This window comes from Impatiens glandulifera, unplaced genomic scaffold (genome assembly GCF_907164915.1).
Source record: "Impatiens glandulifera unplaced genomic scaffold, dImpGla2.1, whole genome shotgun sequence".
NCBI lineage: Eukaryota > Viridiplantae > Streptophyta > Magnoliopsida > Ericales > Balsaminaceae > Impatiens > Impatiens glandulifera.
The window spans coordinates 38121-63260 of NW_025919836.1; the positions used below are offsets into that span (position 1 = coordinate 38121).

General features: G+C 34.1%; 1 protein-coding gene across 1 annotated transcript; it reads left to right on the plus strand.

Moving 5' to 3' along the window:
• Positions 1–146: 146 nt before the first annotated feature.
• LOC124918527 (B3 domain-containing transcription factor VRN1-like) lies at positions 147–23072 on the plus strand. The gene is made up of 5 exons (XM_047458641.1): positions 147–245; positions 18958–19218; positions 20473–21172; positions 21261–21454; positions 22493–23072. The coding sequence occupies exons 1-5, from the start codon at positions 147–149 to the stop codon at positions 22811–22813; spliced, it is 1575 nt and encodes a 524-aa protein (XP_047314597.1). The 3' UTR covers positions 22814–23072.
• Positions 23073–25140: the final 2068 nt, after the last annotated feature.

The window sequence follows — 25140 nt, forward strand, 5'->3', positions numbered from 1 at the left end:
GATCCATGAGTGTTTATGCCAAGACAATACCAGAAGGATCTTTGTTGCATTTTCACAACTAATGTGACACCTCAATGATCCTTGAGGAAGGCTTGTCGTTTGCTAGCCTGATTAAGTAGTGAGCGAGTAGAACAAACATCGTGATCATGGATGATCTTGCTCTTATTGAGACTTCTCCATCTTTGATTTCCATTTCGGCCCATGCCGGGAAAATGATGGTTATGCCGAAAATGATGGCATCAGAGGTTTCTTCGGAGTAGTGGTACACTTTTTGCATAACTCTTCCGATAGACATCGAGTCTATAAATGGCTTTAGATGTATAACATTTATGTTATCTATCATTAAGATAGCCCATAATTCTTCTATGGTGGGGCATATGATCCTGCTACCGAGAACATAGGTTATTTGATCGGGATTCTACCTATGTTGCATCTCCATCATAAAGTTAGGGTTTATATCGTATTTCAAGAACTTCATGATGGGTTTGTCCAAGAGAGTAACTCGACACCCATCAGTGTGGACATTGTGGATGATTGTTGTAGTTGTAAAAAGAATGTATTGTAATTGTAACAATAAAAGCAAATGCATATGCATATGCAAATAACATGACCTATAAATAAACATCTCGTAAGGTTTTATACATATTTGCTTTCAAAAAAAGAACTTTCGATGTTACAATTCAAAATTTTGTTAGGATTCACTTAGTTGATTATACTAGGCTTCTAAGTTTTTTTCGTTTGTACAAAAAGGTAAAACTTAAAGCTCCTCTTTAGGGGGAGCGAGTTCGACTACAACAAGTGGAGGTGACAGAGCCTTTACTTTCTTCCTTTGTTTATTGCCAGTGGAATTGGTCCATGATCAGGTCGATGTAGTATTTCCGATCCTTGGGGATACCCATTTTGACACAATCATTCTTGAGATACAGATAGTCGAAAAGTCATTGTGTTGGATTGGTTTGTCTATGGCCATCACACAGTCATGGCATGGGGTATGCAGTCATGCCTGAACTATTTGAACATGTTGGGTCAAATTATTTTGACTAAGGGTTAAATAACTTTGACTATTGGAATTTTGATGATGAGTTTGTGTAAAATTGTATTTTGATGATTAGTTTGTGTAAAACTTAAAGTAAGTTGTCTAATTGTTTTTGGTGCAGGTGTATCAAAAATGTTTTAAATTATACTAAGTCTGAATGAGGTTCATTAGACTTACTGATTATTAGACGCATTGAGTTAGACGTGCAGTCTAACAGAAACGTAGTTAGACGTGCAGTCTAACAGAAACGTAGTTAGACGTGTAGTCTAACAAACGTAGTTAGATGTGCAGTCTAACGGATACGTAGTTAGACGTGTAGTCTAACGGATACGTAATCAGATGTGTAGTCTAACAGAGACATAGTTAGACGTGCAGTCTAACGGATACATAGTTAGACGTGTATTCTGACGGATACGTAGTTAGACGTGCAGTCTAACAGATACGTAGTTAGACGTGCAGTCTAACGGATATGTAGTTAGACGTGCAGTCTAACAGAAAGTAGTTAGATGTGCAGTCTAACGGATACGTAGTTAGACGTGCAGTCTAACGGATACGTAGTTAGACGTGTAGTCTAACAGACGTAGTTAGACGTACAGTCTAACAGGCGTAGTTAGACGCGTAGTCTAACAGACGTAGTTAGACGTGCAGTCTAACGGATACGTATTTAGATGTGCAGTCTAACAGACACGTAGTTAGATATGTAGTCTAACGGATACGTAGTTAGACGTGCAGTCTAATTGATGAAAGTTAGACGTGCAGTCTAACTCTTTCAGATTAGTCTGAAAGGATTCGTAGTTAGACATGTCGTCTAACTCCATTAGACCTGGTGGTCAATTGGATCATGCTATTAGACGGAGGCGTCTAACTTCATTAGACTTGTTAGTCTAATTGAAGCACGTCTAATGTCATGCTTTATTAGTTTATTGAAGCCAGCATCCGTCTACCCACGATCAAATAGCTGTTTGCTACTCCTTCTCCACTATTCTGTGCAGATCAGTACGACATACAGTTACATCCAATGAATCAATGCCACGTAAGCAAATATTCTTCCCACTACTTGTTTCTTGCAGGAAAATCCTAGAAGAATATTCGGCGCACTACCAAATTGGTACGGCCACAATCATGGTGCTTAGAGTCTGATGTACCTGTGTACTATGGAGGCTCTCAAATGGGTATTCGTCACGTGTCATTATAGAAGATTCGACCGTTGGTACCTGCTCTCTATTTAAAGAACCTCAAGGACAACGGATGAATCACCGAACTACCAGTCGATCAGACACTTGATACATTACAATCTCACAAATTGCTTTTTTACTTTATTGTGTGTACATCAAGAGAGAGATAGAATCAAAGTATTGTCTAGCTGAGTGATATTCTTCAATATATTGTAAGTTGAACAGAGTTTGTTCTGTTCAACAATGAGTTAGTCGTGCAACTGTATTTGATTCTAAGAGAAGTATAGTGAATCTTTTCGGTGGTTAGAAGAAGGGATGACGTAGGAGAGATTTGCTATGAACATCCATAAACAACTCTTTGTGTCATTTACATTTTGTCGTCTTCTTCTTCTTTGGTTCTTAGCTTCAAACCTGAGCAAATGTTTCCGCACTTGAATCGTTCAAGAGTTTGCAAGGGTTTGTGAAGAATAGAAATGATTTAAATCTCTAACAGGATTTCTATCAAACCTTTTTTTGTACGAAGTTGTCATCAATCGCTAGATCCTCGTCTCTATTGATTACACCGATCCTATTAGAACAGTTCACTAGTGTAGTACACAATAATCCCTTCGAGACACTTAAGTATAATTATGGGTTGGTCACTCATCAGATAGTTCATTTTCTTCATACCGTAGCATGGTAGATGTTCTCGAATGGTATCATTCTCGTGAACAGGGTACTTCGACTTGGCATGCCTAAAGCATCGATTCTGTTAGGTGGAACCCATCACGTTGCCAGAAAGTAAAGGAGGAATGCGCTCCATTTTCTCTAGATGCCAGACGTATAGGATGGTAGGAGCTCCTTTTTTATTGTGAGAGTAGGAAAAATATGATTCATTGATACCCATCAGTGTCTCTATTAGGATGATTCCGGTAGGATCCTTATTTCCACCTCTAAGATGATAGACTACTTCCAAGATTTTTTAGGATGGAGGCGATTTCTTGAGAGAGAGAGAGAAGGAAATGAGCTACCATAATGGTCATAGTAATTAGAGAAGTGTTGAAACTCAATATAGGAATTTCTCCAGTTTGGGTTTCCATCTTGACCCATCGAGGAAGATCCAAGTAATTCGGGCAAGAATTTTGTTTCCCACGGTTCTCGTGTAGCCGATATCTTCTTGGAGAAGTTGTTTGAGAGACATGGATTCTATGAAATGTTTGAGCCTCAGGATGTTTTTACTTTGGATCATCATTATGGCTTTGAACTCTTCAATGGTTGGGCAAATCTGGCGATCCCCTAGTATAAAAGTTTGGTGTAATAGATCTCATTTGCAATGCATTTCCATCACGAAGCCATGATAGAGACAGTGATTAGTGTAGTTGAGAGCGGTGTTGAGCCCATAAGAGTCATAATACCATTCTGACTCTTGGAAGTGGTGAGTCCACATGAATAGATCCTCATTATCTAACAAGGTCATTTTGCGATGTATAATCAACTTTGACAAACATGTCGTTTAATTTTGATAAAAGAAAACATGCTTAAAGATGTTTAGTATATTTATTATATATGTATGCATGTATAATAAATAAGCACGTACTGAGTTGATTTTTTGAAGCCTTATTGTTTGGGCAAGTCCAAACAATGGTTAGGTAAAGTAAATAGGTTTTGTGTGTTAAGGTTTCTGTCGAGGTTTAGATTGAAGTCTCTCCCCACCATCGCTAAGGTCGCATGCCGAAGGATGTATCAAAGCCGACAGGGGGTCCATTATGGGTTCCTAGTTTTTCCTCACACAACATGTCTCGGTCTTAGACCGATATGATCGGTCTTCACGTAATTATAAGAGTACATAATTCTGATCTGGTACTCCTTCACATATTTCAGGGTTATATATCATTTCGAGGAAAATATTATGGTAAGACCTAGGTACAGGGTACAACCTAAGTATCTTTTGGGTGACAAACCCTGTGAGGTGGACTACTATGAGGGTGTAATGTTTAATTTATTCTTTTTCAAAATAACAAGATATTTCCATAGTAGAGTCGCCAAGAGAGTTGTAATCCCCAACGATCTAATGTCTCGTTCCATAGCTTAACATGCGTCGAGGGACTTGTGGCAATATGGAGGGACTATCGTGGGGAGACTCGAGGTTCGATACATTTCAACAATGGTTTGCGTGCCAATCATCTTTTAAAAATGAAACATTTAGATTTTGAAAGATTTTGAAAATTACTGGAGTGGAAAGAAATTAATTATGTAAAAATAATTAATCTTTTGTTCAAAATTTAAATAATTTAGGAGGCTAAATAACAATTTAGCTAGAACTCGGTTTAAATTAATCAAACATAACTAATTTAAAAGATTATTTATTTGAAAATTAGAGTCGCCAAGAGATTTCATGAAAATCAATAAAATGATATGTTTCAAACGTATTTAGACCAGAGTTTCTAAAAAGAGGGTGGTTCTTTGTTTGTTTACGCTCGGGAAAGGACTTTCGCATTGTCCTCTATGCCTACCTAGGGATGGTTTTCGAAAATTCTTCAAAAATAAAAAAAAGTCTGGGTTTTATAAATCCAATTATAATATTTATGAACTTTAATTTGTAGTTTAGAGGTCTTAAGTAAGGATGAGATTTAAATAATTGTACACAATTATTTAAAAGGGGTGTGTACATGTGCGTCGGTGTTTAGATTTAACAAAACCTTAAAATGTCAAAAGGAGAATGTTAGAATTTAAAAATAAATTCCAAATGGGGCCTTATCCAAAACATTGGTTCGGAAACATCCCAAAAATATATAAAAATATCATTTTTTGACCTTTCGGGATTATTTGAAAATGAGTTCAGGCTTGGTCAAGACCGGGGTGGTCTGGACTAGGGATTAGTCACATGGGTCAAGGGACCGAAGAGCTCGGTCATGGGCTCTAGAGGCTCGGTCCCAAACTCAGGTGGCTCGATCAAAGACCAGGGAGGCTCGGTCCCAAGTCAAATCTACTGGTCTAGATACTTAGTCCTAGGGTTAGGTAGTTATCGGTCCTAGGTTTAGGGTTAGGGTTAGATTTATCAGTTATAGGCTAAGTGAGGGCTCAGACCTAGGGTTAGAAACATTGGTCCTATGTCTAGAGTTATGGCCAAGCTTATCGGTCTTAGGTTAAGTGAGGGTACGGTCCTAGGGTTAGAAACATCGGTCTTAGGTTAAGTGAGGGCTTGGTCCTAGGGTTAGAAAACACGGTTTTGATCCTCGGTCCTAGATGAAGAACGTCGGTCCTAGCTGAAGAACACCGATCCTAGGTTAGAAATTTGGTCATAGGATTCTCGGTCCTATGTGCATTTTCTCGATCTTGGGTTTTGACCTTGGGTTCGTTTTTTTTGGATTCTACTGAAGAATAGGAACGAGGATCACTGGTCTTAGGCTAAAACCTTAGAACCGAGTGTTCTTGTTTTGGTCTAAAATTTTAGAAGTCCATAACTTTTGATTGGGATCATGAAATCATGATCCGTAAGCTACAGTAAGTTCATATGATCATGAAGAACAAAAGTCCTAATATAAATCACAATTTTGAAGTCCTTATAAGGATCGATTTTAAAACACAATTTCTAAGTAAAATTTTAGATCTTTAAAACTATGCTATTTCAAGGTCTGATTTTTATTTCATTAGCTTTGAAAAGATAAATATAGTTGATCTTAACCAAAACAAGAACATCATAACACCATTAAAACAGTTTTTTAAGATTGAATCAAAATAAAAAAAAAATCAAAAGAACAATTTTATCAAACATGATCAAAGTAATGAAACAGTTACTTGAAATTTATCGTAACATGCTAACAAACATGTATAACAACTAATTGGATTAAAAAATGTGAATTAAAACCAAGAACACAGAATTTCAAAAATTCAATTTTTAAGCTTTAATTTTAAAATTTTAGTTTAATCAAACATGATTACAGTTGTTTAGGATTTATTATAACATGTTAACAAACATGTAATGCAACTAATTGAACCCAAAATATCAGATTAAACTCAAGAACATGAGATTTTAAAAAATCTAGTTTTCAAACTTTAATTTTCAAAAAAATATTTAAGTTGATTTGATCGATTCTCTTTCAACAAAAAATTCATACATGATTTTTATAATGATTCTAAACAAAGAAATCATACAATCAAACTCAAGAACATACCAAATCCGATAAAACAAGAAAAAATTGAAAAAAATCAAAATTTTCTTTCAATTATCATGATATAAATGATATGGATGCATACCATCAGCGGGAGAAAATTCTAGGGTGTGTTAGCGACTATTTAAGGGCCTGGATCGAGACTTGGATCATCGGAATATATTTTGATAAAAACTAGTTCTTTGGAATCTTTAAAGCTTGGATTCAAACGATGAAATTGGTTGATTGTTGCATGATTGTTTGATGATCTAGTAATGGAAGGGTAAGGGGACTATTTATAGTGTCTCTAAGGCGACCGGGGAGGGGTAATTGAAGTCGGATTTTCCATTCTCCGATCTTTTCTATAAATTGTGATAACCTTATCTACGGTAGGATAAGTCTTGAAGATAAGGGGGAAACGTAGGCACTGACGAAGGGGAGTAATGGTAAAAATTTAGAGCGATAAGGATGTCTGTAGCATGAGCTAAAGCTTTTAGAAGAATCATGCTGGAGAGGTCACGTTTCCGGAGAGCGCGGCGTCCCAACAAAGAAAAATGTTGAAACTGCGTCGTTTTAGATGACGTCGTCTTGTGATCTAGTTAGTCCCGTTAGTTGATCCGATATGGTCGATTGCACGTTGGATCCGTTGTAGCGGGGGTCTGGCGCGTTCTGGGAATTAAATGAAATATGGGTGCTTATCTGTTGGTCTAGTATCATGTTGCAAAGATTATTAATAACTTCTGCTACACATGATCATCAGATTTTATTTTTATTTAAAAGGTTTATTAAAATCAATTTTTAATTCTTTAAAATTCATTTCTTCACCAAACATTTCTCAAAAAAAATTTATGGAATCATAATAAAAATTATGATCATAATTTATTTATTTTTGGTATTTTTTGGAATTTTGGGGTATTTTATTTAATGGGTTTAAGTCATGAATTAAACATAAATCATGATTAAATCACAATTAAAAAATTTAACCCTCTTCTTTGGTCTAGTTTGGGTAAAATAAATACAATATTTTATCCTCAAAATATTTTGAGAATTTTGAATAATTTTCTTAATTAAGATTTAATTATCACAATAATTAACCCTTAATTTAGGTTATAATTTCATCTTTAAGTTATTTTGAATATAAAAATCTAAAATATTATTTTAATATTATTAAAAATAATAATATTATTTGAAAACAAGGTAAGTCAAATTTTCATGCTTACATAACTATCTTCTGATATGCGTTTTCAGGGCTAGATGTGAAATTTCCCATCCCCATTTAAACTGATAAACGTTAGATTAAAACGATAGGAACATCCTCTAAGATATATAGAACAAGTTGCACTTTCTTATGTCGTCATTTACCCCACGAAGCCATGGTCGGAGTAACATCGAGAAACCCGATTTTGTCCGTATATTCAATTGGCTAACGAATCAAGAATTTAAAAAAAAAAGAATGGCATAAATCTCTTCCTTAGGTGGATTAGAACATTACTAAATTGGCTAGAACTCATCATTTATCATTTCAATCCCACTAATTTTTATCTTCCCATTTTTTTTGGAAAGAAATTTTTATTTGTCCAAACTTTATCTAAAAGTAATTATAGTTAGTGAAATTAAATTTCAATCTATTCTAATACATAAAAAAGGGAGTTCTGTATTATTACCTTCATGTTAGAGCACAAAGATGATATCCAAGAAATTTGAATTATTTTTCAAATTTATGATTCGAGATAAATTAGCAGATTCTATTGACATGGACAACTTCTAAATCAGAATTATTGTACAACTCTATGATCAAACGCTAGACATATATTTTAAATCTTCATCTAAATCCTAGACATGGATGGTAGGTATGTTTTCTCCAACAATACATTGAAACTCTAGGCTTAAGCGTTAGACATATTTTTTAAATGCATATATTGAAATCTTAGGATCAAATGTTAGACATCACTAGGAATGTTTCTTAAGTCACGAGGCGAGAACCTTCCATCTGAACGACGAGCGTAATCTCTTGTGAGGTGAGAAAAAGAAAATAAAACGAAGAATTCGGTCTCAATAAAATTCAGGATGTTAGTTGGGTGATATTCAATAAAATATAAAAACAAATATATAACAAATAAACAAAAAAAAGTGTTTTGGAAATTCGAAAGTCGTGGTCCTCAAGTTCAGAGTAATGGTAGTCGCGAAACATTGGACGTTTCAAACTTCATACTATGGATGGTACACTGGTGAAAAAGGGGTCAAAACCGAGAGTTAAAACTCTCGGTTTTGACCCTATAACTTTCGTTGAAGACACCTTACCGAAGGTTTTAGTTACTCTCGCCATCCCTCGGTATTGACTCTCTCGGGTTTTCCACAAAGAGAAAAACCAAGAGTTATATGAAAACTTTCGGGTTTTTCTCTTTGTGGAAAAACCGAGGGTTTTACAAAGACCTTTCGGTTTTTCTCTTTGTGGAAAAACCGAGGGTTTTACAAATAACTTTCGTTTTTCTCTTTGTGGAAAAACCGAGGGTTTTGCAAACAACTTTCGGTTTTTCTCTTTGTGGAAAAACCGAGGGTTTTACAAAGACCTTTCGGTTTTTCTCTTTGTGGAAAAACCGAGGGTTTTACAAATAACTTTCGGTTTTTCTCTTTCTTGAAAAACCGAGGGTTTTACAAATAACTTTCGGTTTTTCTCTTTGTGGGAAAACCGAGAGTTTTGATTGAACTTTCGGTTTTCCTCTTCGGGTAAAAACCGAGAGTTTTCATATAACTTTCGGTTTTCTCCTTTTCCAGAAAACCGAGAGTTTTGTAATAACTCTCGGTTTTTACCCGAAGAGGAAAACCGAAAGTTCAATCAAAACTCTCGGTTTTCCTCTTTTGGGTAAAAACCGAGCGTTTGTCATATAACTCTCGGTTTTCTCTTTGTCTAAAAACCGAGAGTTTTCTAATATCTCTCGGTTTTTCCTCAAAGATAAAAACCGAGAGATTTCAATATTACTTTCGGTTTTTTCCCGTAAATTTTTAAAAATGTGCGGATTATTTTGCTCGCAACCAAAACCTGTTCAGCCAAACCAATATATCAATGTTAAAAGAAATGCAACATACATTAAACGATCACATTAATTGATCATGAACATTACAAAATTCGAAACCAAACTAATATTCCGAACAATCTGTTCTAAATTCAACCACTAATGAAAACATGTTTTGAATCGAAACAACCTTAGCTTGTGGGGGGAGGAGGTGGTTGTTGCCTCATATACAATTCGATTCTCTTCATTCTTGCGTTCATCTCTAACTTCTCCCTCTCCATTCTTGTCACAATTTCTTCCTTTTCCGCTTGCATTTCTTCCATTCTGCACCTTCTTTCTTCATCCCTCTTCTCCAGTTCCTCCAGCTTGAGCTTCATTATTTGATTCTCTTCTAACAATCGCTCATTGTTTCGCTGTGAACTGTTTCCACTACGACGATCCTCACGAAAGTGTGTGGGTCGGACGCCTGATCCCATTCCGAACACTACCCCGTGTTTTTGTTGTCCGAACACCCTCTTCGTCAATTCAAAATCCGATATTCCCGGTTCGTTACTAACAACCTCCTCCATCTCAGCCTGTACAATTCAAATAAAATATCATTTCTATAATAAAAAACTAGGCATATTCAATTCACTTACAATTTTCTCTTGCACGTGTTCGTCCGGGACGGGTGTTGGGTTTTCTTGTGTCGGTTTTGGTGTACGGGTCCTCTTGAATACTTCAATTACAGACGGTGGCCGTCTCATTTCAATCGCCTGTTGAAATAAATTATTTATATAATTAATAACAATCTTTAGATTAAGTTATTACAAATAATGTACTTACCAACTCGTCTTCAATTTGTGCAAACGGTCTACTTCCCGTTCGATGCGGGAATTTCAGATTCTTCCGGTTCTTAATATTTGTAGAACTGTGTCTCTGTATTTGAAATAACAAATGAAGTTAGATTAATTAATATCAACTTTTATTTGAATTATGAAACCGTACCTTAAACGTTTCTGTGAAGAAATGGTTGCGACACACAAACTCTCAATCATCTCGATCGTAGTCTGATGGAGGATTAGCTAGTACCGCCGTCTCGTCTCCTTTGTGGAGGCGGATATATGTCTTGTTCAAATCCGACCGCCATCTATCCCATATCTGATTGGCGTGTCCCAACCCGGTCTTTCGAAAAGACTCAATGTCACCATTAGTCGCTTCGAACGGATCCTGAAAAAAATAACATCCAAATGTTAAAAATAATTATTTAATGACGTAATGTATAATCAAGTAATAAGTATTACCTTGATAGCAGTCCACAGTGAATCCAATTGGTCTGCACTTAAAGCCTTCCACTTGAGAAGACGGTGTGAGACGGCTGCGGGGTCCCGGATAATCGACCCCACATGTCTAGACCATCGTGTTCTTCCCACGTCTGTACCGCCTGGTCTCCCATCCTTCTCTCTAAACGTTAGAGGGATCCTCGTCCCCGCTACCCTCTTAGACAGCGCAATATTCTTGTTCTTCCCCCATCTCTTACGGGCAGAAGATTCTTCAAAATTATCAAAATCATAATTAAATATGTCAATCAATTGAAACACTAACTAATTTGTAAACGAAATACCTGTCGATGATGGGTCGGGAGTGGTCCCGTGCTCCTCCTCGTCATCCTGCTCCTCGGTAGGCTCCTTAAGACCCTCGTCTTCAGCCTCATCGCTAGGCACCATATCAGCGAATGTGCTCTCTATAAACTCTTGGAGCTCACTAGCCTCAACATCCTCGTCTGTTGGGGGAGGCGCAGTAGCTATCGGGACCACAGCAATCGGTGGTTGGTCTCTAGAAGACGATCCTCGAAGCTTTAACGACTCAGATTGGGCAAGTAGGTTTTGGTAGCTTTTATCCAATTTCTTGGGTGTCTTCCTCATACTCTTCCAAGTTGTTTTAGGACCTTCAGACATTCTTAATTCACACCATTAATAAAATTGAGTGAATAATTGAAATAAAGTAGTAATAAAAATGAATATAAAGTTAAAAACATAAATCTACCTAATTAATTAATCTGAACTATATGTTTGTAAACCGCGGTTTTATTTTTGTCACAATCTTCCAACCGAGTCGGGCTGACATATCAGGGGCGTAGAATACTTGTTTTGCTTGACTCGCCAATATATACGGGTCTTGACTTTGGGTTTTCAAAATTCGGTTTACATTTACACTTATGAAGCCATATTTATCCACTTTCACTCCTAGTTCCCCCGAGTGTGTATCAAACCACTTACACTTGAATAAAACAACTCTTTTGTGAGAATAGTATTGTACTTCGATTATATCCGTCAAAACTCTGTAGTATGACATAGTTTCAGATCCGTTGTACCCTCAACAACCACCCCACTATTTTGAGTTCTCAAACCTTCGTCGTGTTTTTCTGTACAGAATTTGAATCCGTTTACTTTACACCAAACATACATAGACGAGTACATACTTGGACCTTCTCCTAAGATCTTGAGGTCTCTTGATATGTCGTCAATTTCTGCTAAATGGGCGACCTATATATGTATCCGAAATGAAGTTGTTAATATGAATAAAAAGAGTTAGGATATATGGTTTGTAATTTACTCACTCGATGCTTGAAATATGCGGCAAACGTTTCTCCACTGGACTCGTTGTTATAATCTCTGCAAATAGATCGAATATTAAATAGCACACTCTTTAATGTTAATTAGTAACAGCAACATTGAATCTTACATGTAAAAAGGTTCTACTTCGGGACAATTTTTCAAAATGTAAGAATGAGCTGTCACTCGATCGATATAATCCAAGTTGTATACTTTTCCGTTAGATAGGTCTTCCAATGATGCAAATATTGAAATGCCTGAGATTTCAGGTTGTGCATTTTCTTGAACTTGTTCCTCCATATACCTGGCACATAAACTAATACTTTCGTTAACAAGATAGCTCTCGCTTATAGAGGCTTCGGGGTGGTTATTATTCCGCAAATATCTTTTCATTGTACCCATGTAATGTTCAAACGGATACATCCATCGATTTCAATTCAAACAATTTCAAACCAAATCTAATAACCAAAATCAAATCTAATCCAAACAATTCAATTCTAACATAATCTCATTAACCATCAATCAAACCAAATAACCAAACCTAAACCAAACTCAATATAAACCAATTTTTAACATTAATCAAACCTAATAACCAAACCTAAATCAAAATCAATAACCATCAATCAAACCAATTAACCAAACTCAATATAAACCAATTTTTAACATTAATCAAACCTAATAACCAAACCTAAATCAAAATCAATAACCATCAATCAAACCAATTAACCAAACCTAAATCAAACTCAATATAAACCAATTTTTAACATTAATCAAACCTAATAACCAAACCTAAATCAAAATCATTAACCATCAATCAAACCAATTAACCAAACCTAAATCAAACTCAATATAAACCAATTTTTAACATTAATCAAACCTAATAACCAAACCTAAATAAAAATCATTAACCATCAATCAAACCAATTAACCAAACCTAAATCAAACTCAATATAAACCAATCTTTAACATTAATCAAACCTAATACACCAAACCTAAATCAAAATCAATAACCATCAATCAAACCAATTAACCAAACTCAATATAAACCAATTTTTAACATTAATCAAACCTAATAACCAAACCTAAATAAAAATAAATAACCATCAATCAAACCTAATAACCAAACCAAAATCAAATTCAATAACGATCAATCAGACTAAATAACCAAAATATAACCTAAAATCAAAAAAAAACTAACCAAATAACAAAAAACTAACCTCAAATCAAACAAAAAACTAACCTTGAAATGAATCGGATGTCGGCGGCAGCAGGAGGCGGCGGAAGCAGAGCTGGAGCGGCGGCAGAGCAAGTCGACGGCGGCGTTGTCTGATCAGAAGAGGAACCACAGTCATCGTCTGATCGAAGGAGGAAGGCGGCGTCGTCGTCTGATCGAGGGAGGAAGGCGGCGTCGTCGTCGTCGTTTGATCGAGGGAGGAAGGCAGCGGCGGCGGCGTCGACGTTTGATCACTGGAGAAGGCGGCGCGATAGAGGCGATCGGGGAAAGAGAAACTGAAATCGGGGAAAATAAGAAATGAAAGGGTTTTTTTAATAAGGTCAATTCCGAAAGTTTTATTAAAACTTTCGGTTTTGCTTAATTGTATAATTCCGAAGGTTTTTCATATACCTTTCGTTTTTGGGTCATTTGATTAATTCCGAGAGTTAATCATATAACTCTCGGTTTATTTTCATATTTCCGAGAGATTTGTATGTATCTCTCGGTTTTGATCATTTAAATTCCGAGAGATGTTTATAAATCTATCGGTTTTGACATATGTACAATTGAATTTAAATAGATAAAACCGAGAGATTTGTGTATATCTCTCGGTTTTGATCACTATTTCCGAAAGTAATTTTATTAACTTTCGGTTTTACAACGTGACAAATTTTTATATTAATTGGTTTCTCACTTTCTAATAACCTTGAACAACATTAATTTAACACATTTGATATCCTTAAAACATTTTCCAATCCATATGATCAAACATTAAACACATTCATAAGATAATCAAACATAAACATTCATATACACTTCTCTATATAATCAAACACAATTATAAACATTTTAACATAAAACACAATATCAATTTTTAAAATATAACCCACACTTGATTATATTAGTTAGGAGTCTATATTGGAAAGAAAAAATACTTTAATTTAACAAATTGTCAAGTGATAATTCCGAAAGTTATATAATTAACTTTCGGAAATAGCTATCAAAATCGAAAGTTTTATATAAAACTCTCGGTCTTGAGAAATGTAAAACCCGAAAGTTTATATAAAACTTTCGGTTTTGATAGCTATTCCCGAAAGTTAATTATATAACTTTCGGAATTATAACTTGACAATTTGTTAAATTTTTTGGTTTTTCACCTTCTAATGACCTTTAACAACATTAATTTAACACATTTGATGTCTTTAAAATATTGCACAATCCATATGATCAAACATTACATACATTCATAAGATAATCAAACATGAACATTCATATAGACTTCTCTATAATAATCAAACACAATCATAAATATTTGAACATGAAACACAATATTCATTTTTAAAATACAACACAAAATTGATTATATTAGTTAGAAGTTAAGATTAGTGGGTTAAAAACAAAATAATTTAACAAACTAGGTAGTGTTAAAACCGAAAGTTATAAAATTAACTTTCGGTTTTGATGTGTATTTGCGAAGGTTTTAAATATACCTCTCGGTCTTGACCTTGATCAGAAGTTTTTTGGGAATTGTTAAAACCGAAGGTTTATTTGAAAACCTTCGGTTTTTACCCTTCCCCGTACTTAGAAAAAAATTAGATTTTTTTAAATAGGGGTCAAAACCGAAGGTTTATTTGAAAACCTTCGGTTTTTACCCTTCCCCATACTTAGAAATTTTTAAGATTTTTTCACACATGGGTCAAAACCGAAGGTTTATTTGAAAACCTTCGGTTTTTACCCTTCCCCATACTTAGAAAAAAATTAGATTTTTTTAAACAGGGGTCAAAACCGAAGGTTTATTTGAAAACCTTCGGTTTTTACCCTACCCCATACTTAGAAAAAAATTAGATTTTTTCACACATGGGTCAAAACCGAAGGTTTATTTGAAAACCTTCGGTTTTTACCCTTTCCCCATACTTAGAAAAAAATTAGATTTTTTTAAACAGGGGTCAAAACCGAAGGTTTATTTGAAAACCTTCGGTTTTTACCCTACCCCATACTTAGAAAAAAAATTAGATTTTTCACACATGGGTCAAAACCAAAGGTTTATTTGAAAACCTTCGGTTTTTACCCTTCCCCATACTTAGAAAAAAAAATAGATTTTTTCAAACATGGGTCAAAACCGAAGGTTTATTTGAAAACCTTCGGTTTTTACCCTACCACATACTTAGAAAAAAATTAGATTTTTTCACACATGGGTCAAAACCGAAGGTTTATTTGAAAACCTTCGGTTTTTACCCTTTCCCCATACTTAGAAAAAAATTAGATTTTTTTAAACAGGGGTCAAAACCGAAGGTTTATTTGAAAACCTTCGGTTTTTACCCTTCCCCATACTTAGAAAAAAATTAGATTTTTTCAAACATGGGTCAAAACCGAAGGTTTATCTGAAAACCTTCGGTTTTTACCTAAAGATTTTTAAAAAAAGGGTCAAAACCGAAGGTTTTCAAATAAACCTTCGGTTTTGGCGATGCGGTTTTTTTTTTAAAAAAGGTGAAAAGTCAACAAAAACATAATTATTTAACAACATATTAAACCAAACCAAACATAATAACAATAATTCATAAATATTAAAACATAACGCATAAAAATATTAATTGTCATCGTTCGTACGAAAAACTAATAAACCCATAATAAATCTAGAAATTAATTATTAGATGGGGTGTAAGGAGGGGGTGGTTGATTCAGTCGACTCCTCAACAATACAAGTTCCTGTTCGAGATTCTCTAATCTCTGAGACATTTCGGCCCGGTCCGCTTTGATTTCACTTAGCAAACGACCTCTTTCCGCATCCCTTAATCGGATTTATTTCATTTCCAGCGTCATCTTTCTTACCTCTTCCTCACGTGCCGCAATTTCTGATTGTGCTATCAGATTCTGGTAAAACGGATGCAGTTTCTCCGGTGTACGCCGAAGTCTCTTCCATGTCGAATCACCCATATCCTAAATGCATTTCAGATATGTGTATATATATATTAATCAAACAAAATAACGTAAACTAGCATAAATCTAGATCTATAATATATATATATAAACTTAAGAAATCTAAATATTATAATAAACAAAACAAAAAAACAAATGAAACAAATTACCTGAACGAGAGAGGAGAAGAACCGGCTTGGAGGAGGCAGGCGGCGGCGGCGGCGGAAGAGAGAGAAAGGAGAGATGAGTGGAATGAAAAAGAGAAGGGTTAAGGTTTGTATTTATAGAGGTTGATGCCGAAGGTTTTCATAAAACTTTCGGTTTTGATATTAGTCAAAACCGAGGGTTTATTAAAGACCCTTCGGAAAAAACCATTACCAAATTTAGAATTTTTTTTAATGAGCAAAACCGAAGGTTCTTTGTAAAACTTTCGGAAATGAAATTTTCAAAAAAGACAAAACCGAAGGTTCTTTGAATAACCTTCGTAATTAAAAAACCAAGGGATTTCAAAACCGAAGGTTTTTACAAAAACCTTCGCAATTAACCCACATCCAACACTTAGAATTTTTTTGGGTTTTTTGGGAAGGTAAAAACCGAAAGTTCTTTGTAGAACTTTCGGTAATAATGAATAAACCCGAAGGTTTTACACCCCACTCGGAATCTATTTTTAATCCCGAAGGATTTGTTCCTCTCGGGAGTATTTAGGAGAGGTTTACAAAACCTTCGGGAAAAACCGTCGGTAAAGGTCCTCTTTTTACCAGTGGTATATGACACAAGAAAAAATGGTTCTCCTTCAATTCTAAAGGAAGTTGCAAGCACAACGTTTAGAACTATTGTCAATAATGATCATCGAATTAGTAGTGATCATTGAGCATCGAGTCCTCTAAACCAATATATTTTTCTAGAAATGCCATCATGGATAATAAACCGTTGGGTTATGATTATCAAGATAAGTCTTTATAATTAATCAACGAAAGTGTCGTCCAAAATGGTTTTCAATTTGGAACAACCATTATGCATCATCGAACTCTTTAAGAAGTGGTGACCCCACCGAAGTGTTGGTAAGGATGATTACGATAATCAAAGGGCAAGCTCTTAGAGACATGTAACGTTTAGAAATGTCATCAATAATGATTATCGTTTTTATAATGATAATTGAGTATCGAGTTCTCCGAACCATGGTATTTTTCTAGAAATGTTTTCACGGATAATCACCCGTTGGGTTATAATTTTCAACATAAGTATTTGAATTTTGCAATGAATGTGTCGCATAAAATGGTTGTTAATTTGGCACAATCATTACACATCGAACTCTCTAAGAAGTCATAACTCTCACCGAAGTGTTGCTAAGTACGATTACAATCGTCACATGGCGAGTTCTAAGAGTCATGCAACATTTCAAAATGTCGATAAACAGTATTCATTAGCTTTTGATTAATTATTATGCTTCAACAAAGGTAATCACCAATTTGGTTGTAACTATCTAAGGTTATGTTTTGTACCACGTAATATACACTTCACCTTGGTGTGTGGATATCAACAGGTTGTATGGTTCTATCACTATTCATCACATGTTTTGATAAAGTAAAAATTAAAGTCAGAGAAAAGTTATAGATTTAGTGTTAAAAACACTTTCCTATATGTCAAACATGACATGCATTCTACTAAAAGAGTGTTTATTCTAAACTTTGCCCAAGCTGAGCATTTTTTCGATGCTAATTTTTGACACCTAAATTTATAACATCCAAAATTCTGAACCACCGAAATTTTTATAAAATTTCTGAGTTTAGAATAAAAAAATTAATTCAAAAATAATACTATATCAACCAAACTCTGAAATATTTAAGAAACCAGACATTTTATCAAAACCCCCGTATTAACATAAGTGTATTAATTTTTTGTGTTTTGATTTTTCATAGAAAAAATATAGTTTGTAACCTTGTAAAATTATTGTCTTGAAAAAAAGCTCGGAGATTCAAAAAAATTTAACATCAGTTTTCAGTTTGCGTTTGCGTGTAAGAAATCCCTTTTTAATAAAACATTATTTTAAAATATTTATATTCATATGTCCTGACATTTAAAATTATTTATAACAATAATTAATTTTTATCAAACTTAAATAATCTTATAGATTAAAAATAATCAAATTAAAATTTGATTAAAGAAATATGTTTTTAAGTTAATTGAAAATAATTAATTTAAAAGATTATTTATTTAAAGGGTTGACGTTTACAAACGTGTTTTTGATCGGAGTTTCTTTTAGGTTCGGTGTTTGGTGATAATCAGGAAAATGTTTTTGCGCTATATCCTTCGTACCAGTTTTAAAATGGTCACTATTTTATAAAGTTTTGTCTTTTAAAAAATGGTTTTATTACATTTTATTTAACAAATCTTTTTTCAGATCTAGACATGCACATATTTTTGTGTTATTTAAAATTGTAAACATAATATTTAAATGCTAGTACATAAGACTAATGTCGATGCTTAATGAGGAAAGTACCTTAAAACATTAATCGAAGGTATTAGGATTTAAAAAAATTTCTAAACAAACCCTTATCCAAATACTTTTTTATGAAAATATTCTAAAAATATTTTGAAATCATTTTTATTTTTTCAGATTTTTAGAAAATGATTTAGAGTTACAAAATTATAAAAATAATTTTGAAATAATAAAGTCTAAACCAAACAGGCCTCTAGGAATAGCTAAATCCGAGACTATTTTTTCATTCAACAAATTAAAAAAAAAAATGATAAAAATTGCAAAATAACTAAAATATGGAAAATGGTTTTAATGATATTTTAAATTAATTTTGGCAATATAAGTTTTAATATATATAATTATTTTTTCTCTTTTTTTCTTGAGCTCTTCGTTTTGCTAGGCGACACCAAATTTCTTGAGTGAAGATGATTTTCTGAAAATCTCAAAACCCCATAAAGAGCAACAAAGTGGAAGATTCAGGGAATTCAATCAGCTCAGACTACCTCCGTATTTTGGAAATCTGAAACCATCGTCCACTGGAAGAATGTCGAACCAGGTAATCCACGTTGGCCCCGATATCCGACGACCCATTTCTCCGGCAAACAGCTTTCCGATTTTCTACCAGATGATGGAACCCTCCGTTCTTGAACACAATAAACTGGTAATTATTCGTTCTATCTCTTTGTACATACTTATGACATACGCACATGAGCTCTATCTGTGTTCTGCTACATTGTAGGGTAACCAATTGAACATCTCGTGGAGTTAGCTAGTTGATCATACGAAAATTTATAGGGTTCATTTCCTTGGAAATTTTTGAATAGTTCTTAGGCTTGTTATATTTCTATTAGTAGTTTTAGAGGAAAATAGATTATATCATTAGGGAGGATCAACATTCAATAATACAGAGATTAAAGCAATTGGATTTTTGATCTATCACCAAATTTATATAAATAAAACTTGAAAAGATGCTCATTTTGCTTGTTAAACTTGAACCAAATCTTCATTTTTCTTGCTGAAATTGCATCGGGCTTATCTATTTGCTAAACTTTATAATAAATGTTTCAAATTATGTTCTCTTTCTGATTCCTCAATAAGAAAAATTATTACAGAAATTGGATTGGATCTATCGCCAAATTTGTTTAAGAAGTTTTTTGGGAAAAAGTTAGTTTTGCTTGTTGAACTTGAGCTGAAGGCTCGTTTTTCTAGCTAAATTTGCATCAGGCTCATTTTAATTTCTAAACTTTAAGCAAAATGGCTAAACCCATGTTATCTTTCTGTTTCTTGAATGAGAAAAATGATTAAAGCAAATGGTTGGATATATCACCAAAGTTGTATTAAAAATATACTTGCAAAATTCATTTTGCTTGTTGAACTTGTACCAAAGACTAGTTTTGCTTGCTCAAATTGTATCTGCCTCATTTAGTTGCTCAACGTAAAAAATGGCTAAAGTCATGTTCTCTTTCTGATTCCTGAATAATAAAATGATTATAGTAAATGGATTGAATCTATCACTAAATTTGTATGAAAAACATGGAAATAAGTTAATTTTGTTTGTTGAACTCACACCAAATGCTCGTTTGGTTTGTTGAAATTGCGCCAGGCACAATTTAATTGCTAAACTTTCAAGAAAATTGCTAAAATCGTGTTCTCTTTCTTATTCTTCTGTAACAAAATGATTAATGCAATTGGATTGGATTTTTGCCAATCTTGTATAAAATAAACTTGGAAAGAAGTTCATTTGCTTGTGGAACTTACACCAAAGGCTTGCTTTGATAGTTGAATTTGCACCAGTTCATTTTAAGTTCTAAACATTAAAATAAGTGGCTCAAATCATTTATAACCATTTTTTATTGTTGAGCTGTATGTGTTTGCATGTAGATGTTAAGATGTATTCAATTTTGATTTGATACAGAAGATTTCAGGAAAGTTTGGAAAGAAATTTGGCAATGAACTTACTAACGTGTGTACCCTCACAGTCGCAAACGGTTGTGTCTGGAAAGTTCGATTGGAAAGGATTGATGATAAGTTTTGGCTCACAACTGGCTGGAATGAATTTGCCAAACATCATTCTATTTCCACAGGACATCTTTTGATGTTTACATATGATGGGAATTCAAGCTTCAGAGTTAACATACATGATTTGACGGTTTCTGAGATTAAATATCACTGTCATTCACTAAATACTTTCGAAAGTGGGCTGCAAGTTAATGAAACAGTTAAAACTTTCTCTCCCTGGGAAACACCCAACCAGTCTTCTTCGAGAAACAAATTTTATGATGGAACATCAAATCAACAACCATTGATTGGTCAAAGTTATGATCCGTCATATATGAGCAACCCAAGGAATCCTCAGTCAGAAGTCTTCAAGTTTGAGTATTGGTGCCCAACGACTGGATACCATAACGCAGATTCAAGCCAAATCAGAAGAAGCATAACCAACGGTTTATTCTCCACTAATGAGGTAGATGTGAAGCAACCGATGGGCTGCAAACGAGATGTTGGAATTCAATGCGGTTTTAATGAGATTATGACAGCTGCATACGGTAGTAAATCTCGTCCTCGGAATCAAAAATCAGAACCTAGCAAGAAAAGGAAAGGAGAAACCACAACTGGTGATAATTTTCAAATACTCAGATATTTTTTACTTTTTTTTTAAATTGATAGCTACATTAACTAATGTTTATAATGACCTTTTTTCAGACGGAACCAAGATGGAAGACAAAATTGAAGTGAGAAGTCCTGAAGCAATCCAGTCGGGGTTAAAGAGGAGGTCGAGGGAGATAACGACTGAAGAAAAGGAAAGAGTTCTCAATGCAGCCAAAGCCTTTCAATCAGAAAATCCTTTCTGTCGTGTTGTCCTCAGACGGTCTTATGTTTATAAGGGAGTTGGCCTGGTAAGTCACATAATAAGCATTGTTTTTACGAAATTCAATCCACCCACAATGGGATTCATTTGAATTGAACGGATTGGCTCTGTTTTTCCCATGTTTCACCTTGGATGGGACGGGGAGGTTATTTACATGCCCAACCCTCGTTGGGACTGTTCCAAATTAAACAGTTTGGATCGTTTTTTCCAATGTTTCACCGTTGCTGAGTTGGGGATGGTATTTATATGCATGTTCCCATCAAATGTGGGTCCGATTTTCCCATGATTCACTTCCCTAAACACCAAAAATAAAGGATAATATTATTTGAAGGAAAGAAGTTCAGTTTGCTTCCTCAACTTGTATCAAAAGCCCATTTTGCTTCCTGAACTTTTAGAATTGGTTCAGACTTTCTGTCATCATTTTTTTATAGCTTTGTTAATGTATTGATATGATTTTAGAAAAAATAAATATTTAAGTCAAGAATTGTGATTAAGGAGATGAAAAGTTATATATAGATGATTTTACACTCAAAGAAATTAACAAAAAAACTATTGATTTGAGCCGTTTTCTTATAGATATGATTGTAATACAAGTGGAGAAAGCAAAATGGTCAAGAAAGCTTGAACCCATATATTATTTTTAACATATATTTATTTATTCTTCATGTTTTATTTTACTACTTTATATATTAAAATATTTTTGTTGTTACTCATATTTTTTTTTGGGAAAAGTTGTTACTAATATTTATATGTTACTGTAATTTGTTTTCTCGAAACAATATGAATATTTAATTTATTAGAGTATTTATATTATAGATAATTGAATTTAAAACAAATTTTAGCGTAGAAAAGAATATTCATTGAAAGAATTATAGTATAAAGACTGCTTGCGAGAATTTTCCTTCGAGGATATAAAAACTTCTAAGAAACAGTGCTTCATTGTGATCATCCCTACTTGTTTTGATGTTCATAATAATTGTTTTTCTTATTCTTATTGATAAGAAAATGCTAATTTGAAATGCTCAATGTGTGTGAAATCTGTTTGTTTGTTGATATTTGAATGCAGCATATGCCAGCCAAGTTTGCAGAAACATACCTGAGCGAGGTTTCAGGATTTGTGGTGATTCAAGCACCGAATGGTGAAAAGTGGCCAGTTAGGTGCTTATGGAGGGATGGTTCGGCTAAGTTGAGCAAGGGATGGCCTGAATTTACATCTGAGAATAAATTGGAAGAAGGTGACGTCTGTATATTTGAACTAATAGAGGTGAGGGATACTGTGTTGAAAGTTATCATATTTCGTGCTCGCGAAAATCCTGAGCCAAGGAATCAAATTGTAGCAATGGCATTCAACAACCAACTATCTGTCGCTTGCGATTTAAATGGGTGAGAAAAAATATGATAGCTTTTGAAGCAGATACTTTATTTTTTAGGAAACTGTAGTCTTTTAGCTTTTTATGTGACTTATCTATGTAAACAGATAGACTTGTTTGCCATTGTAGCTGAAGGAAGAGGGTTCTAACCAGTTTTTAAACCTGGACTAGTTATAGATATGATTTCTTGCCTTCCTGAAATTTATGTTGGGATCTAATAGGCATGGGATAACTGCCTTCAATTGAAAATGAGTACAAATTCAGATGCGTTTGTTATTAAGGTGTGATACTGTGAAATAGAACGGAAATTGGTCACCTTCAAATGTTTTATCTTGATGATCTAACTATTCTGAAATTTGTGAAAAGTTTATAATATTAGTTAAACTTAAACTAATCTTCTTCTATATTGGATCAATTTGTTGGGAGTTCTCCATTGACAGTTGTGTTATCTAAAGAGAGTTCAAGAAAGTTGTAGAGACTGGCCCTCTCATAAATTGTGTTTACAACCTGAAGAATTTAGCACAAATGGTTAGAATGTTGAGTTAATAACATGAAGATCATGATATTGAGACCTATATATTTTGTGTATTGAATAATTAACTACTCATACATCATTTTCTTGATTAACTAATAGTTTGTGAGAGTTGCATTAGCTAAAAAAAATTGTTTAATAAAAACACAAACTAATTTATTTAAATTCAAAATTAATCTAATTAAATAAATAAAAAAAGAAAACAACTAAACTAATTAAACAAATAACCTAATTAATGAAATTGATAGGATCGGGATCGCCGATAGAGAACCGGAGTCCGGCTAAAGGAGAACGCTTAAACACTCACAACGGTTGGTACTAATCCGGTTAGAGATTAATACCAGTCTCAACACCACACAAACTGTTAAAAACTCTTGAATCGGGTTCAAGTGCGGAAGTAGTTTGTTTCAACTTTAAGCAATATACACAACTTGGACAATAAGGATGAATAGAATGAAGAAGGATCGGTTGGAATAACGAGAAGTCGGTTCGGATAATGAAATGACCGGAAATGAAGAAAGAACACAACACAAGGATTTTATGGATGTTCGGAGATAAAGCTTCTACGTCACCCATTCTTCTCAAATCTTGAGAAGGATATTCACTAGGAATATTCAATACACTTTACAATGCTTATGTCTAAGACCCGAGACTGATTTACTGCTCGTTCTTGACCTTTCAATAAAAGCACTCTGTTGAACAGAAAACTTCTGTCAACTTACAAAATCTCACTACTCACACAGAATCAATGAAATGATTATACACTTTGATACTCTTGAACAAATTGTAAGAACAATAGACTTGATAACTTTTTGTAACTTTGTAACCTCAACTCTTGCAATTGTTCAAACTTGTGATTCTGTAACTATTTTCATAATTGTTTCTTTTGATCTTCAGTTTCTCCTTTTATAGTGGAAATATGATAACGGTCATATTTCTCTTTCAACGGATACCTGCAAGGTAATCTTTGAATCTGATTGGTTGGTCAAAAGGAGCTGTAATGCATTAAATGCGGTTGATGTTTCCAAAGAAGCAATACAGCCGACCAGTTTTGTCTTCACTTGACTTTATCATATGGTCGGTTGGACAGTTCTCTGCTCATTGGATGCTGCTTTTGGACTTATACCAAAATAGGTATATCTGCACACTTGACAGTTTTCTACTGCCTGCAGTCTATCATCAGACTTGTATCAAATAAGAAATAGCAGTCTGCAAATTTGAAAGACTCCTTCTGTCTATTCCCAAAGAGAGCTTATTGCATCAAAATGGAAACTTCCAGCAGTTCCATATCTTTGATTTAATCTTGATTTATCTGCCCGTTGGAGTTGTACGGTGGCTTAGAAATTTTCAGGAATTTAACCAATCGGACATCATCGATTGACCATTCCTACCGAAAAGTAGCGACCGATCAAGGAAAGGAGTTCACTGATCCTGAAGTTGAGCCTGACCGGTCTTCTAAGAGGATAGATCAATTAAGTGAGTTCTGGTTTGTGCTGCTTCAGAGATGTAGGTTTGACCGGCCAAAGAATGTGACCGCTCCCTATTTTTCCTGCACCAAAGGTTGAATTTAATTAATTTTTTAGATAGTTAATTACTTATTAATTAACTATCTAATTTATCTAACAATTTCTCCCTTTTTGATTATTTAAGTTAAATATTCAAAACCATGCAATCGTTGGCCGGTTTTTAAAAAAAAAGAAAAGTTATATTAATTGACCGGTTTAAAAATGGTTTGATTTGAAGAGAAAAATTTTGTGGGAAAAATTTTGTATGGAAAATTTTGTATATTTATCTAGTAATTTCTCCCTTTTT

Excerpts from the sequence above, each read along its gene's own strand:
- LOC124918527 (XM_047458641.1), top strand. The coding sequence starts at position 147 with ATGGATGATCTTGCTCTTATTGAGACTTCTCCATCTTTGATTTCCATT. Across the intron at positions 21,173-21,260 it reads GAAAGGAGAAACCACAACTG|ACGGAACCAAGATGGAAGAC; the intron begins GTGATAATTTTC and ends ACCTTTTTTCAG. Across the intron at positions 21,455-22,492 it reads TTTATAAGGGAGTTGGCCTG|CATATGCCAGCCAAGTTTGC; the intron begins GTAAGTCACATA and ends ATTTGAATGCAG.